The 15796-nt window shown below is 53.7% G+C and overlaps 1 protein-coding gene across 1 annotated transcript in view; it reads left to right on the plus strand.

The window, feature by feature from the left end:
* The window catches only part of LOC140399958 (inositol-trisphosphate 3-kinase B-like), a 79190-nt gene extending 64765 nt beyond the window's left edge, over positions 1-14425 (plus strand). The window contains exons 4-7 of the mRNA XM_072489451.1: positions 600-804; positions 5118-5219; positions 8006-8077; positions 10746-14425. Of these exons, the coding sequence (XP_072345552.1) occupies positions 600-804; positions 5118-5219; positions 8006-8077; positions 10746-10976 (610 nt within the window). The 3' untranslated portion in view covers positions 10977-14425. The remainder of the gene's footprint in view (positions 1-599; positions 805-5117; positions 5220-8005; positions 8078-10745) is intronic.
* The last annotated feature ends 1371 nt before the right edge of the window (positions 14426-15796 follow it).

Genomic DNA, 15796 nt, shown 5'->3' on the forward strand with positions numbered 1-15796 from the left:
CAGTACTGAGGGAGTGCTGCACTGTCAGAGGGTCAGTACTGAGGGAGTGCTGCACTGTCAGAGGGTCAGTACTGAGGGAGTGCTGCACTGTCAGAGGGTCAGTACTGAGGGGAGTGCCGCACTGTCAGAGGGTCAGTACTGAGGGAGCGCTGCACTGTCAGAGGGTCAGTACTGAGGGAGTGCCGCACTGTCAGAGGGTCAGTACTGAGGGAGTGCTGCACTGTCAGAGGGTCAGTACTGCGGGAGTGCTGTACTGTCAGAGGGTCAGTACTGAGGGAGTGCCGCACTGTCGGAGGGTCAGTACTGAGGGAGTGCTGCACTGTCATGGGGTCAGTACTGAGGGAGTGCTGCACTGTCAGAGGGTCAGTACTGAGTGGTGTCCTGGGGACAGCATTAATCCCTCAAACGCACCCCACTGAAAAATGATTGTGATCCTGGTGTTGCTGTTTGCTGGACCCTGCTGCGCAGAAACTGCCGCAACGGCGCCTGCCCACTTCCCCATAACTCATTGGCGGAATGGGCGGTGACGCGGGTTGTTAAAGGGCGCTATATAAATGAAATTTCATTGTCTGTCTGTCTGTCTCTCTCTCCCTGCTCAGGACCTACCTGGAAGAGGAGGTGACGAAATCCAGGCAGCAGTTGAACCTCCGCAAGGACCTGTACCAGAAGATGTGCAAGGCGGACCCGAAGGCCCCCAACGAGGAGGAGCACAGGCGGGGTGGGGTGACCAAACTGCGCTACATGCAGTGGAGGGAGACTATGAGTTCCACCGCCAGTCTCGGCTTCCGCATTGAAGGGATAACGGTTCGTCGATTGAATTCCCCGCTCACCTTCGGTTCCTCCTCCGTCTGCTTTCCACCCCGCACAGGTCCAGCCCCCTGCCCCTGCCCTGAGCTGAACAGGTCTTACCAGTGTTCTGCAAACCTTTTTTCCAGGGACCCAGTTTTACGAACCGGCCGACCTCCGCGACCCACGCCGGCCGACCTCCGCGACCCACGCCGGCCGATCTCCGCGACCCACGCCTTCCGACCTCCGCGACCCACGCCGGCCGACCTCCGCGACCCACGCCGGCCGACCTCCGCGACCCACGCCGGCCGACCTCCGCGACCCACGCCGGCCGACCTGAGCGACCCACCATTTTCTCTTACCTTGTTTGCTGCTGACAAAAATGGAGGAAATGGTTTTGGGTCCCTTTGGGCCTCGTACGCGCTCCTCCAATGGAACGTGTTGGATGAAGGTGAAGCCTTCCGGTGTCGGAAAGTATGGAGTCTCCATCTGTCCAAAGTTCTGTATTTTTTTCCTGTGAGATTTTATCAAATAAACCCCCCCCCCCCCGAACTTGTAAAACAAAAGCTACGACCGTTTAAAAACAAAAAAAGCGGCCGCACTGTGCATGCGTGCCCGATCATCAGCGCGCATGCGCATAGCTTTCCTCATGCGCAGTGTGGCTGCAATTTCTTTACATGATCGTGGCCATTTTGAAGGCCACTAACAGCCGGCTGCTGCATTTGTTGTGCGCAGAATTGCGCGACCGGAAGCGCCGTGACGGACGGTTCCACGACCCTCCCGACATCCGCCCGCGATCCACCCACGGGCCGCGCCCCCGAGTTTGGTCTAGGCTGAGCCACCCCCTCCCACTCTGATTGGGCGCCCGACGTCAGATCCGCCTCCTCCCCCCCCAATCCCTCCCTTTGCCTCGGCCCCGCAAACCTAATTAACTCTGTTCCTCTCCAACCTCGTTATGATCGCTCTTTCCCGACGGCAGCGCGGTGGGTCAGCCCTGCTGCCTCACGGCGCCGGGGTCCCAGGTTCGATTCTGGGTCACTGTCCGTGTGGGGTTTGCACATTCTCCCCGTGTTTGCGTGGGTTTCGCCCCCACAACCCAAAGATGTGCAGGCTAGGTGGATTGGCCGCGCTAAATTGCCCCTTAATTGGGGAAAAAATAATTGGGCGCTCTAAATTTATTTTTAACAAATGATCGCTCTTTCCCACGGGATCGCACGGTTTTGCCCTTTGCCGCAATCAGGAATCGGCCCTGCCCCTTCGCACAGTACTCGGTCTGAAACAGCTGGTTCTGCATTTGGCTTCTCAATTAGTTACTCGGTTCGCCTGCTCTAGAGGAGGACGACAGTGGCAGCCTCCGCCTCAGTATTGGCGACCAGTTCAAACTTGTATCTGTGCTGTCAGTCTCGTTATAACAATTCATTTCAACCTCAGTTGAGGCCTTCTTCAATTCAGTGAGGTTTTAGGCGTCAGTTGTACAGGGCGTTGGCGAGACCACCTCTGGAGTGTTGTGGACGGTATCGCCCTCCTTATCTGAGGAAAGATGTCAACGTGTGGGAAGCGGTTCAGGGAAGGTTTCCCGGACTAACCCCGGGAATGGGCGGGTTGTCCGATGAGGAAAGGGTCGGAGAGGTCGGGTTCGTATCCCCTGGAGTTTAGAAGAGCGAGAGGTGACTCGATCGAAACCTTTCAGATCCTGAGGGATGTGGAGAGGGCGTTTCCTCTTGTGGGAAAATCGAGAACGAGGGGGGGGGGGGGGTCACCGTTTAAAAATAAGGAGGGGGGGGGGGCCCGTTTAAAACGGAGACGGGGAGAAATGATTTCTCTCAGGGGGGGGCGAGTCTCTGGAACTCTCTCCCTCGAGAGGCGGCGGAAGCGGAGACTGCGAATGTTTTTCAGGCCGAGGTGGACAGATTCTCGATTGACGAGGCCCCCCCACCCCCCTCGATTTTTTCCAAATCTGCCCTGTCCAACCTTGACTTGACCCTCCTGACTGAGAAACTTATCCCCTCCCCAACGCTTCCTCCCATTAGTTGACAGGCTGATTTCTCAGCCTTCGATGCACCAGGTTTCGGCCTAGTTCAAGTGGAGCCTGTCCCGACCGAACAGCTCCCCCCTCGCCCCCGTGCTTTTGCCCGCTCCTCAGGTTCCCTCGGCGGAACCTCATTTACTTGCTCAAAGTGGGCCTTTGCTCCCCACGTGGGCCGCTAACCACTGCGCCAACACATTTTACATACTTAATCAATTGAAGCTCAAGGCAATTAATTTACTTTGGTTTAATCTTTTCTATGTTTCTAGGAACTTAAATCCGATTTAAATTGATTAATTTAACTTGAGTCGGAAACATTAGGGACCTTCAAGCAGCTATTGGATAGGTACATGGATTACGGTAAAATGATATAGTGTAGATTTATTTGTTCTCAAGGGCAGCACGGTAGCATTGTGGATAGCACAATTGCTTCACAGCTCCAGGGTCCCAGGTTCGATTCTGGCTTGGGTCACTGTCTGTGCGGAGTCTGCACGTCCTCCCCGTGTCTGCGTGGGTTTCCTCCGGGTGCTCCGGTTTCCTCCCACAATCCAAAGATGTGCGGGTTAGGTGAATTGGCCAATGATAAATTGCCCTTAATGTCCAAATTGCCCTTGGTGTTGGGTGGAGGTGTTGAGTTTGGGTAGGGTGCTCTTTCCAAGAGCCGGTGCAGACTCAAAGGGCTGAATGGCCTCCTTCTGCACTGTAAATTCAATGATAATCTATGATTAATCTAGGACAAAGGTTCGGCACAACATCGTGGGCCGAAGGGCCTGTTCTGTGCTGTATTTTATATGTTCTATGTTCATGTAAATGAGTAATTTAAGAAAGTGTGGGAGCGCTCATGGCTACACTAACATCCAATTTACGATAACTAGTCGAGCTCGTAACGTGTCTCATTTATGGGTGCCTGAGGCAGCGTACATTCAGACACCGGGACATGTACCCTGCAAACAAGAGGGATCTGTTCAAGCCGCGCGCCTTTTCGTATGACCCAGGAGCTTGGGGAGCCTATGGGCGGGACTTACCTAGCAACCCGCCGGTGTTTTTCGATGGTGGAGGCGGGCCGCCAGCGGGGTCTTCCGGTCCCGCCGTTGTCAACGGGGACTTCCGGTTGAATGCACTCGTCGTCGTCGGGAAACCCGAGGTAGGGGTGCACCGTCGGTGGGATCGGCGTGGACAGCCGGCAAATTCCGCCCTATACTTCACCCGCTGCTTTCTCCGTGGCCCCACCTCAGCCAATCAGAGCCCGCTTGCCAACCAATCAGCACCCTTATCTCCCGTACTACCGATCGCCGTGGCCGTTTGAAATTTGGCGTCCTTGCATTTGTCCTGATGGGTGCGAGGTGAAAAACTTCGACAATGTGCCTCTCCTTGGGGCAAAATTAAATATTAGTCGCACATTGACTTTAGAAATACTTTTTATTCCCTCAGACGGTCGTGCGACTTTGGAACTCTGTCTCAGGCGGCAGCGGGGTAGGGGCGGGTGGGGTGGGGCTGGGGTTACTGAATGTTGTGAAGGCGGGAGGTGACTCGATTCCCCCCCCCCCGCCCACCCCTGCCCAATGAGTGTTCAGGTACTCCTTCTCCTCAATGCGTGCGCCCAGGCGGCACGAGACTCCCTCTGGACGTGAATCCGGAACTCGGAGCTGGAATTCCGGTGACTATCCAGAGTGGGGCTCGGACCCCACACGACCCGACACCGAACGAGGGTGGGTGGTTGGGGGGGGGGGGGGGGGGGCGGAGTGCTAACCATTGAGGTAAAACATCTCCCCCCCCCCCCCCACCGCCGACGTAGAGTCTCGTAAACCCTGTGCTGCCCAACAAACGTCACGTGGGGCAGCCTGTGTCATTGGATGAGATTGGGGGCTGCGGAGATTTGGGGGGGGGGGGGGATCAATCCATAAGACCGTAAGACATAGGAACACAAGAGGGCAGCGCGGTGGCGCAGTGGTTAGCACTGCGGCCTCACGGCGCCGAGGTCCCGGGTTCGATCCCGGCTCTGGGTCGCTGTCCGTGTGGAGTTTGCACATTCTCCCCGTGTCTGCGTGGGTTCCGCCCCCACAGCCCAAGGATGGGCCACGCTACAAATTGCCCCTAAATTGGAGAAGAAAATGAATGGGGTACTCTAAATTTATTTTTAAAAAAGATATAGGAGCACAATTGGACTATTCGGCCCGTCGGGTCTGCTCCGTCATTCCGACAGGTTCCTCTTCTCGGTTGGCGTAGTGCAGGGCGTCGCAGACACTCTTCCCCCTCCGGCCCGACGGGCCTCACGGCCGCCCTCTGACCTCTCGCGTCTTTGCAGATGGAGAACGGGACGGTCCACAGGGACTTCAAACACACGAAAACCAGGGAGCAGATCATCAGGACCCTGATCCGGTTCACGGACGGCTGCACGGAGACTCTGGTGAGTTGGCGCCTCGGCCTCGTGCGAGGCGGGGGGAGGGAGGGGAGGGGAGGGTGGGGGCAAAATGGCCGACGGGAGCCTCGGGTTCGGAACCCATCCAGTCGGAAGGCCGTGGGTGGGGGCGGGATCGGACGGTTTGGGAAGGTGTGCTGTGTCACCGAGGTGAGACACGGCGAGAGAATCCCCCCCCCCCCCACCTCCACCTCCCCCGGGCCTTTGCGTTCTGGCTTCCCAAAAAACACACCACGGAATGTCCACACCGACACATTATTCTGCCGAGACATGTTTTGACATATTTGGTATGAGGTCTGCAGGGACACGCAGGGGGGCATTGTGCACAGGACAAAGCTCTGGCATTCCTGGGCTGCCATCGCACCAAGCCGATAATTACCCCTCCTCGCTCGCTCCCACCCTGCTGGGTTTGCGAGACCGGCCTGAGGGTTGAAGGACCGACCGCACTCGCTGATCGTACGGCGGCTGGGGGTTGGGCCGAGGGCCCCCGCGGGAGATTTCTGCCCATCCCTGACTGATGCAAGTCAGCACGCTGACAGTTTTAAAGCTTCAATTGCCCAGCCCAAAATTCCGATCCTCCCCATCGAACACTCCCAGGAGAGGTACAGCACGGGGTTAGATACAGAGTAAAGCTCCCTCCACACTGTCCCCATCAAACACTCCCAGGACAGGTACAGCACGGGGTTAGATACAGAGTAAAGCTCCCTCTACACTGTCCCCATCAAACACTCCCAGGACAGGTACAGCACGGGGTTAGATACAGAGTAAAGCTCCCTCTACACTGTCCCCATCAAACACTCCCAGGACAGGTACAGCACGGGGTTAGATACAGAGTAAAGCTCCCTCTACACTGTCCCCATCAAACACTCCCAGGACAGGTACAGCACGGGGTTAGATACAGAGTAAAGCTCCCTCTGCACTGTCCCCATCAAACACTCTCAGGACAGGTACAGCACGGGGTTAGATACAGAGTAAAGCTCCCTCTACACTGTCCCCATCAAACACTCCCAGGACAGGTACAGCACGGGGTTAGATACAGAGTAAAGCTCCCTCTACACTGTCCCCATCAAACACTCCCAGGACAGGTACAGCACAGGGTTAGATACAGAGTAAAGCTCCCTCCACACTGTCCCCATTAAACACTCCCAGGACAGGTACAGCACGGGGTTAGATACAGAGTAAAGCTCCCTCTACACTGTCCCCATCAAACACTCCCAGGACAGGTACAGCACGGGGTTAGATACAGAGTAAAGCTCCCTCCACACTGTCCCCATTAAACACTCCCAGGACAGGTACAGCACGGAGTTAGATACAGAGTAAAGCTCCCTCTACACTGTCCCCATCAAACACTCCCAGAACAGGTACAGCACGGGGTTAGATACAGAGTAAAGCTCCCTCTACACTGTCCCCATCAAACACTCCCAGGACAGGTACAGCACGGGGTTAGATACAGAGTAAAGCTCCCTCTACACTGTCCCCATCAAACACTCCCAGGACAGGTACAGCACGGGGTTAGATACAGAGTAAAGCTCCCTCTACACTGTCCCCATCAAACACTCCCAGGACAGGTACAGCACGGGGTTAGATACAGAGCAAAGCTCCCTCTACACTGTCCCCATCAAACACTCCCAGGACAGGTACAGCACGGGGTTAGATACAGAGTAAAGCTCCCTCTACACTGTCCCCATCAAACACTCCCAGGACAGGTACAGCACGGGGCTAGATACAGAGTGAAGCTCCCTCTACACTGTCCCCATCAAACACTCCCAGGACAGGTACAGCACGGGGTTAGATACAGGGTAAAGCTCCCTCTACACTGTCCCGATCAAACACTCCCAGGACAGGTACAGCACGGGGTTAGATACAGAGTAAAGCTCCCTCTACACTGTCCCCTTCAAACACTCCCAGGACAGGTACAGCACGGGGTTAGATACAGAGTAAAGCTCCCTCTACACTGTCCCCATCAAACACTCCCAGGACAGGTACAGCACGGGGTTAGATACAGAGTAAAGCTCCCTCTACACTGTCCCCATCAAACACTCCCAGGACAGGTACAGCACGGGGTTAGATACAGAGTAAAGCTCCCTCTACACTGTCCCCATCAAACACCCCCAGGACAGGTACAGCACGGGGTTAGATACAGAGTGAAGCTCCTTCTCCACTATCCCCATCAAACACTCCCAGGACAGGTACAGGACGGGGTTAGATACAGAGTAAAGCTCGCTCTACACTGTCCCCATCAAACACTCCCAGGACAGGTACAGCACGGGGTTAGATACAGAGTAAAGCTCCCTCTACACTGTCCCCATCAAACACTCCCAGGACAGGTACAGCACGGGGTTAGATACAGAGTAAAGCTCCCTCTACACTGTCCCCATCAAACACTCTCAGGACAGGTACAGCACGGGGTTAGATACAGAGTAAAGCTCCCTCTACACTGTCCCCATCAAACACTCCCAGGACAGGTACAGCACGGGGTTAGATACAGAGTGAAGCTCCCTCTACACTGTCCCCAGCAAACGCTTCCAGGGCTGTAGCAGAAGAGCTCTTTCCCATGGGAGCCTGTCTACTGATCGTTCAAAGTCAGGTTCCCTTGACAGAGGTGCTCAAGCGAGTGGATCGAGTGCCCTCACCCTGTCCTTCTCTAACTCTCGAGGGACCTTGGATTCAAGGGCCGTGTTCGATAGTTGCTTCTGTTTTGAGCTCCTGCAAGGGGAAATGAATATGGGAGGCGTGTTGTCCAGTTGTAATCAATTCCTCATTCTGTTTTCTAGGAAGGCTATTGGTTTCGGTTACAAGCTATCAAGGAGGCACTAATGCAATCTCAATTCTTTAAATCTCATGAGGTATGTTTGAAACTTTACTGTCGAGGGTTCCCAGAGCCCGCTACAAGGAATTGAAGAGATGCCCATTGCCACTGTTGTAATGTACGGCCAAGTGTCAGTCCTTGTATACACAGCAAGATCCCAGAAACAATACAGGCGAGGCAGCACGGTGGTGCATGGGTTAGCACTGCTGCCTCACGGCGCCGAGGACCCGGGTTATATCCCGGCTCCGGGTCACTATTCGTGAGACGTTTGCACATTCTCCCCGTGTCTGCACGGGTCTCAACATCACAACCCAACAGATGTGCAGGTCAGGTGGATTGGCCATGCTAAATTGTCCCTTAGTGTCCAAAGATGTGCAGGTTGGGTGGATTGGCCGTGCTAAATTGTCCCTTAGTGTCCAAAGATGTGCAGGTTGGGTGGATTGGCCATGCTAAATTGTCCCTTAGTGTCCAAAGATGTGCAGGTTAGGTGGATTGGCCGTGCTAAATTGTCCCTTAGTGTCCAAAGATGTGCAGGTTGGGTGGATTGGCCGTGCTAAATTGTCCCTTAGTGCCCAAAGATGTGCAGGTTGGGTGGATTGGCCGTGCTAAATTGTCCCTTAGTGTCCAAAGATGTGCCGGTTGGGTGGATAGGCCGTGCTAAATTGTCCCTTAGTGCCCAAAGATGTGCAGGTTAGGTAGATTGGCCGTGCTAAATTACCCCTTAGTGTCCAAAGATGTGCAGGTTAGGTGGATTGGCCACGCTAAATTGTCCCTTAGTGTCCAAAGATGTGCAGGTTAGGTGGATTGGCCATGCTGAATTGCCCCTTAGTGTCCAAAGATGTGCAGGTTAGGTGGATTGGCCGTGCTGAATTGCCCCTTAGTGTCCAAAGATGTGCAGGTTAGGTGGATTGGCCATGCTGAATTGCCCCTTAGTGTCCAAAGATGTGCAGGTTAGGTGGATTGGCCGTGCTAAATTGCCCCTTAGTGTCCAAAGATGTGCAGGTTAGGTGGATTGGCCGTGCTGAATTGCCCCTTAGTGTCCAAAGACGTGCAGGTTAGGTGGATTGGCCGTGCTAAATTGTCCCTTAGTGTCCAAAGATGTGCAGGTTAGGTGGATTGGCCGTGCTGAATTGCCCCTTAGTGTCCAAAGACGTGCAGGTTAGGTGGATTGGCCGTGCTAAATTGTCCCTTAGTGCCCAAAGATGTGCAGGTTAGGTAGATTGGCCGTGCTAAATTACCCCTTAGTGTCCAAAGATGTGCAGGTTAGGTGGATTGGCCGTGCTGAATTGCCCCTTAGTGTCCAAAGATGTGCAGGTTAGGTGGATTGGCCATGCTGAATTGCCCCTTAGTGTCCAAAGATGTGCAGGTTAGGTGGATTGGCCGTGCTAAATTACCCCTTAGTGTCCAAAGATGTGCAGGTTAGGTGGATTGGCCGTGCTGAATTGCCCCTTAGTGTCCAAAGATGTGCAGGTTAGGTGGATTGGCCATGCTGAATTGCCCCTTAGTGTCCAAAGATGTGCAGGTTAGGTGGATTGGCCGTGCTAAATTACCCCTTAGTGTCCAAAGATGTGCAGGTTGGGTGGATTGGCCGTGCTAAATTGCCCCTTAGTGTCCAAAGATGTGCAGGTTAGGTGGATTGGCCGTGTTAAATTGCCCCCTTAAATTTCCCCATTAATTGGAAAAAAAAGAATTGGGAGCTCTATAAATTACAAAAAAAAAACATGTCACACAGCAATAAAGATCAATCAAGAGAGATAGGAAAGTTTTAGTCGATTTTGCCAGTGCTGAGGGAACGCTGCACTGTCAGAGGGGCAGTAGTGAGGGAGCGCTGCACTGTCAGAGGGTCAGTACTGAGGGAGCGCTGCACTGTCAGAGGGTCAGTACTGAGGGAGCGCTGCACTGTCAGAGGGTCAGTACTGAGGGAGCGCTGCACTGTCAGAGGGTCAGTACTGAGGGAGTGCCGCACTGTCAGAGGGTCAGTACTGAGGGGGTGCTGCACTGTCAGAGGGTCAGTACTGAGGGAGCGCCGCACTGTCAGAGGGTCAGTACTGAGGGAGTGCCGCACTGTCAGAGGGTCAGTACTGGGGGAGTGCTGCACTGTCAGCGGGTCAGTACTGAGGGAGTGCTGCACTGTCAGCGGGTCAGTACTGAGGGAGTGCTGCACTGTCAGAGGGTCAGTACTGAGGGAGCGCTGCACTGTCAGAGGGTCAGTACTGAGGGAATGCTGCACTGTCAGAGGGTCAGTACTGAGGGAGTGCCGCACTGTCAGAGGGTCAGTACTGAGGGAGTGCTGCACTGTCAGAGGCTCAGTACTGAGGGAGTGCTGCAAACACCATGGGAACACCACTATCTGGAGGTTCCCTCTCAATCACTGACCATCCTGTCTTGGAAATATATCGGCCGTTCCTTCACTGTTGCTGGGCTCAAAACGCTGGAACTCTCTCCCTAACTGCACTGTGGGTGTACATACACCACAGAGACTGCAGCGGTTCAAGGTGGGGGCTCACCATCACCTTCTGAAGGGGAAATTAGGGATGGGTCATTAAATCTGGGCCTTGCCGGTGATGCCCACACCCTGAAAACGACGAAGACAAAATACACCCTTTTCTGTTGAACTGTATTTGCCGTCTGCCTGCCCATTTCAATTTCACGTCCTCCCCGAGTACATCCCTCGCAAACATGTCGCCTTTTCTTCCCCCTCCCAGCTCATCGGCAGCTCCCTGCTCTTCATCCACGAGCAGAAGGGACGGGTCAACATTTGGATGATCGACTTTGGCAAGACCACGGGCCTACCCGAGGGGCAGTCCCTGCGTCACGACCTGGCCTGGGTGGAGGGGAACCGCGAGGACGGCTACCTCCTGGGACTCGACAACCTCCTCGGCCTCTTCTCCGAGACCATGGCCAGGCAGGCCGCCCTGACTCCGCCCCAGGACTAGGAGAGGCCTTGTGGCCCAGTGGGTTGGGGGGGAGTGGGCGTCAATCTGGAAGACACCGGATCAATTGTTTCTCAGCGACGTGTCCAACGTTATGGAGGGAGGTTACCCGCTTGGCAGCGGCCGAGGGGTGGGGAGGAGATGGGAAAGGTGGGGGGCGTTGCCGGGAGATATGTCACGTGGTGTGGGGTGCCGGCCAATTTGTCAGAGATCTCAGTCTTCAAACCCTGCCCTTGATCTCTCTCAGCATCCACAGCAGCCGTCCATCCCACAAGATGGACTGTTAATACCGCATCATCGGCCTTTATTAAAGCATTGGATCACCAAGGTACCCCCTTGCTCAAACATTGTGTGAAGCCTGGTGAGTGGGCATGGTGGTGTTAACCTTTCACATCGCAGTCCAGATTCCCATCCAGCCTAGACAGGGGATTGTGCAGACTGAGGGAGCTTTACTCTGTATCTAACCCCGTGCTGTACCTGTCCTGGGAGTGTTTGATGGGGACAGTGTAGAGGGAGCTTTACTCTGTATCGAACCCCGTGCTGTACCTGTCCTGGGAGTGTTTGATGGGGACAATGTAGAGGGAGCTTTACTCTGTATCTAACCCCGTGCTGTACCTGTCCTGGGAGTGTTTGATGGGGGACAGTGTAGAGGGAGCTTTACTCTGTATCTAACCCCGTGCTGTACCTGTCCTGGGAGTGTTTGATGGGGACAATGTAGAGGGAGCTTTACTCTGTATCTAACCCCGTGCTGTACCTGTCCTGGGAGTGTTTGATGGGGGACAGTGTAGAGGGAGCTTTACTCTGTATCTAACCCCGTGCTGTACCTGTCCTGGGAGTGTTTGATGGGGACAGTGTAGAGGGAGCTTTACTCTGTATCTAACCCCGTGCTGTACCTGTCCTGGGAGTGTTTGATGGGGACAGTGTAGAGGGAGCTTTACTCTGTATCTAACCCCGTGATGTACCTGTCCTGGGAGTGTTTGATGGGGACAGTGTAGAGGGAGCTTTACTCTGTATCTACCCCCGTGCTGTACCTGTCCTGGGAGTGTTTGATGGGGACAGTGTAGAGGGAGCTTTACTCTGTATCTATCCCCGTGCTGTACCTGTCCTGGGAGTGTTTGATGGGGAAAGTGTGGAGGGAGCTTTACTCTGTATCTATCCCCGTGCTGTACCTGCCCTGGGAGTGTTTGATGGGGAAAGTGTGGAGGGAGCTTTACTCTGTTAGCTTTGGGGGTGCCTGAAGACAGGCTTACCTGAAGAAGCGATTCTCCTCCTAACACACTACAGCTGCCTGCCTACACTGAAATACTTAACACTACCGTAGCTCGCTCAGGATTAACAGTGTTTTAATCGCCACGCATTGTAAATTCTCTTGAAAATTTCCCAAACACATCAAATATCGGCAAACCTCGAGCTTTTAGTCTTTTTGGGGGGAGAGAAACGAGACTCCAATTCTGGGGCCGTGTCCATATCTGGGTGGCTTTCGCGTTGGTGAATTGTGATAATTAAAGATAATTGCTGTTGTCGGATTTCGAGACAACATTGAGGGGTACAATTATGTCAAAATGGTGCGTTGCCAGGTGTAAGAGGTGTGTGTGTCTCCAGTTCCAACGGATGGCTACCTTCTGACTGAGGGAACTTTCAGGCAAGGGATCAGAGAGATGGTCCTCGGTTACGAGACGGGGACGAGGACAGGAAAATGGCTCAAAATTATACATGTCTGGGTAGGCCCCGACTGGAATACTGCGTCCGATTCCGGGCCCCGCATTATTGGAAGCACACGGCGGTACAGGTTTGAATTCTCTTCCACAGATGCCAATTGATGCTATATTAGCTCGTTTAAAATTTGAGGTAGGTACGTTTTTGTGAAGCAAAGATATGAAGCGACATGGGCCCACACGGCAGGCCTGTGGAGTTAGGCCACAAATCGGCCGTGACCTCATTGAATGGTGGGTGCAGGGGTTGGAGGGGGCTGAAAGGCCTCCTCCTGACCTACGAAGAATGTCAAGGCCTTGGAGGGAGGGCTGCAGAGGGGATTGACCAGATCCGGAGCGGGGACTGAGGGGTTTCCGGTCAATGCGGGGAGACTGGGAGAAGCTGGGATTGTTCTCCTCGGAGCAGGAGAAGGTTTAAGGAGGAGATTCAGTCGAGGCCCTCAAAAATCATGAGGTTTTTTTTGTGGGGCGGCACAGCAGTTAGCGTTGCTGCCTCACGGTGCCAGGGACCAGGGATCAATTCCGGCCTCGGGCAGCTGTCTGTGTGGAGTTTGCACATTCTCCCCGTATCTGCGTGGGTTTCCTCCGACTGTCCAAAGATGTGCAGGTTAGGTGGATTGGCCGTGCTAAATTGTCCCTTAGTGTCCAAAGATGTGCAGGTAGGTGGATTGGCCGTGCTAAATTGTCCCTTAGTGTCCAAAGATGTGCAGGTTAGGTGGATTGGCCGTGCTAAATTTTCCCTTAGTGTCCAAAGATGTGCAGGTTAGGTGGATGGGCCGTGCTAAATTGCCCCTTAGTGTCCAAAGATGTGCAGGTTAGGTGGATTGGCCGTGCTAAATTGTCCCTCAGTGTCCAAAGATGTGCAGGTTAGGTGGATTGGCCGTGCTAAATTTTCCCTTAGTGTCCAAAGATGTGCAGGGTAGGTGAATTGGCCGTGCTAAATTGCCCCTTAGTGTCCAAAGATGTGCAGGTTGGGTGGATTGGACGTGCTAAATTGTCCCTTAGTGTCCAAAGATGTGCGGGTTAGGTGGATTGGCCGTGCTAAATTGTCCCTTAGTGTCCAAAGATGTGCAGGTTAGGTGAGGATATGGGGGTAGGGCGGGGGGGGAGTGGTCCTAGGTAGGGCCGAATGGCCTCCTTCTGCAACGTAGGGATTCCATGGGAGAGTGAATGAGGAGAAAGTGTTTCCCGGTTGGCCATGGGGGTCTCGGTATTTCAAATAGACTTGTCCGATCCCGGCAATGCACATGGAGGAAGGCCAGCGCGAAGCAGGGGAGGGGACGGCATTCCCAACTTGTCCGGGGGCAGTGGGATGGCACTGAGGCACATGCTCAGCTCTGTAGGCTACCTGTACGTAAATACTTGCTCTCTTCGAAGAATCATTAAAAGACTGCATGCGACACTTTCAAATTACGAGTATTATATAGTATTAAGATGGGAGGGGTTCTGGGAATGCTAATCCATTTAAAATGGCGACCCGGGCTGCAGTACTGATGGTCCCATGGACACAGATTAAAGAGAAACACGGTAATATCGATTCTCATGAGTTTACCCTTTTCAATTGCTTTCGCTATGTCTCAACGTGAATGTATCCATGCACCGTGGGACTGTGTCCGCCAGCTGTCTCCACAATGAATGTGGATGTCAGGCGTAAATGTGCAGCCTCCACTTGTGGTGCACACACCTTGTGTAAATATATTCGTTTTTTCTGCTTCAGAATTAAACAAAAAGCACACTGAATGCCTGGATTCTATATTACCTTCGCACCACAGGATACAGAATCCCTCCACATTACTGAGTGACAGTGTGAGGGAGCTGGATTAACATCAGTAGAGATACAGTCAGTAACACAGGGTGCTGGGGGAGAGGGGTTACTGAGTGACAGTGTGAGGGAGCTGGATTAACATCAGTAGAGATACAGTCAGTAACACGGTGCTGGGGGAGAGGGGTTACTGAGTGACAGTGTGAGGGAGCTGGATTAACATCAGTAGAGATACAGTCAGTAACACAGGGCGCTGGGGGAGAGGGGTTACTGAGTGACAGTGTGAGGGAGCTGGATTAACATCAGTAGAGATACAGTCAGTAACACGGTGCTGGGGGAGAGGGGTTACTGAGTGACAGTGTGGGGGAGCTGGATTAACATCAGTAGAGATACAGTCAGTAACACAGGGTGCTGGGGGAGAGGGGTTACTGAGTGACAGTGTGGGGGAGCTGGATTAACATCAGTAGAGATACAGTCAGTAACACAGGGTGCTGGGGGAGAGGGGTTACTGAGTGACAGTGTGGGGGAGCTGGATTAACATCAGTAGAGATACAGTCAGTAACACAGGGTGCTGGGGGAGAGGGGTTACTGAGTGACAGTGTGGGGGAGCTGGATTAACATCAGTAGAGATACAGTCAGTAACACGGTGCTGGGGGAGAGGGGTTACTGAGTGACAGTGTGGGGGAGCTGGATTAACATCAGTAGAGATACAGTCAGTAACACAGGGTGCTGGGGGAGAGGGGTTACTGAGTGACAGTGTGGGGGAGCTGGATTAACATCAGTAGAGATACAGTCAGTAACACGGTGCTGGGGGAGAGGGGTTACTGAGTGACAGTGTGGGGGAGCTGGATTAACATCAGTAGAGATACAGTCAGTAACACAGGGTGCTGGGGGAGAGGGGTTACTGAGTGACAGTGTGAGGGAGCTGGATTAACATCAGTAGAGATACAGTCAGTAACACGGTGCTGGGGGAGAGGGGTTACTGAGTGACAGTGTGGGGGAGCTGGATTAACATCAGTAGAGATACAGTCAGTAACACAGGGTGCTGGGGGAGAGGGGTTACTGAGTGACAGTGTGGGGGAGCTGGATTAACATCAGTAGAGATACAGTCAGTAACACAGGGTGCTGGGGGAGAGGGGTTACTGAGTGACAGTGTGAGGGAGCTGGATTAACATCAGTACAGATACAGTCAGTAACACAGGGTGCTGGGGGAGAGGGGTTACTGAGTGACAGTGTGAGGGAGCTGGATTAACATCAGTAGAGATACAGTCAGTAACACAGGGTGCTGGGGGAGAGGGGTTAGTGAGTGACAGTGTGAGGGAGCTGGATTAACATCAGTGGAGATAGAG

The sequence above is a fragment of the Scyliorhinus torazame genome, chromosome 24 (assembly GCF_047496885.1).
Source record: "Scyliorhinus torazame isolate Kashiwa2021f chromosome 24, sScyTor2.1, whole genome shotgun sequence".
NCBI classification, from domain to species: domain Eukaryota; kingdom Metazoa; phylum Chordata; class Chondrichthyes; order Carcharhiniformes; family Scyliorhinidae; genus Scyliorhinus; species Scyliorhinus torazame.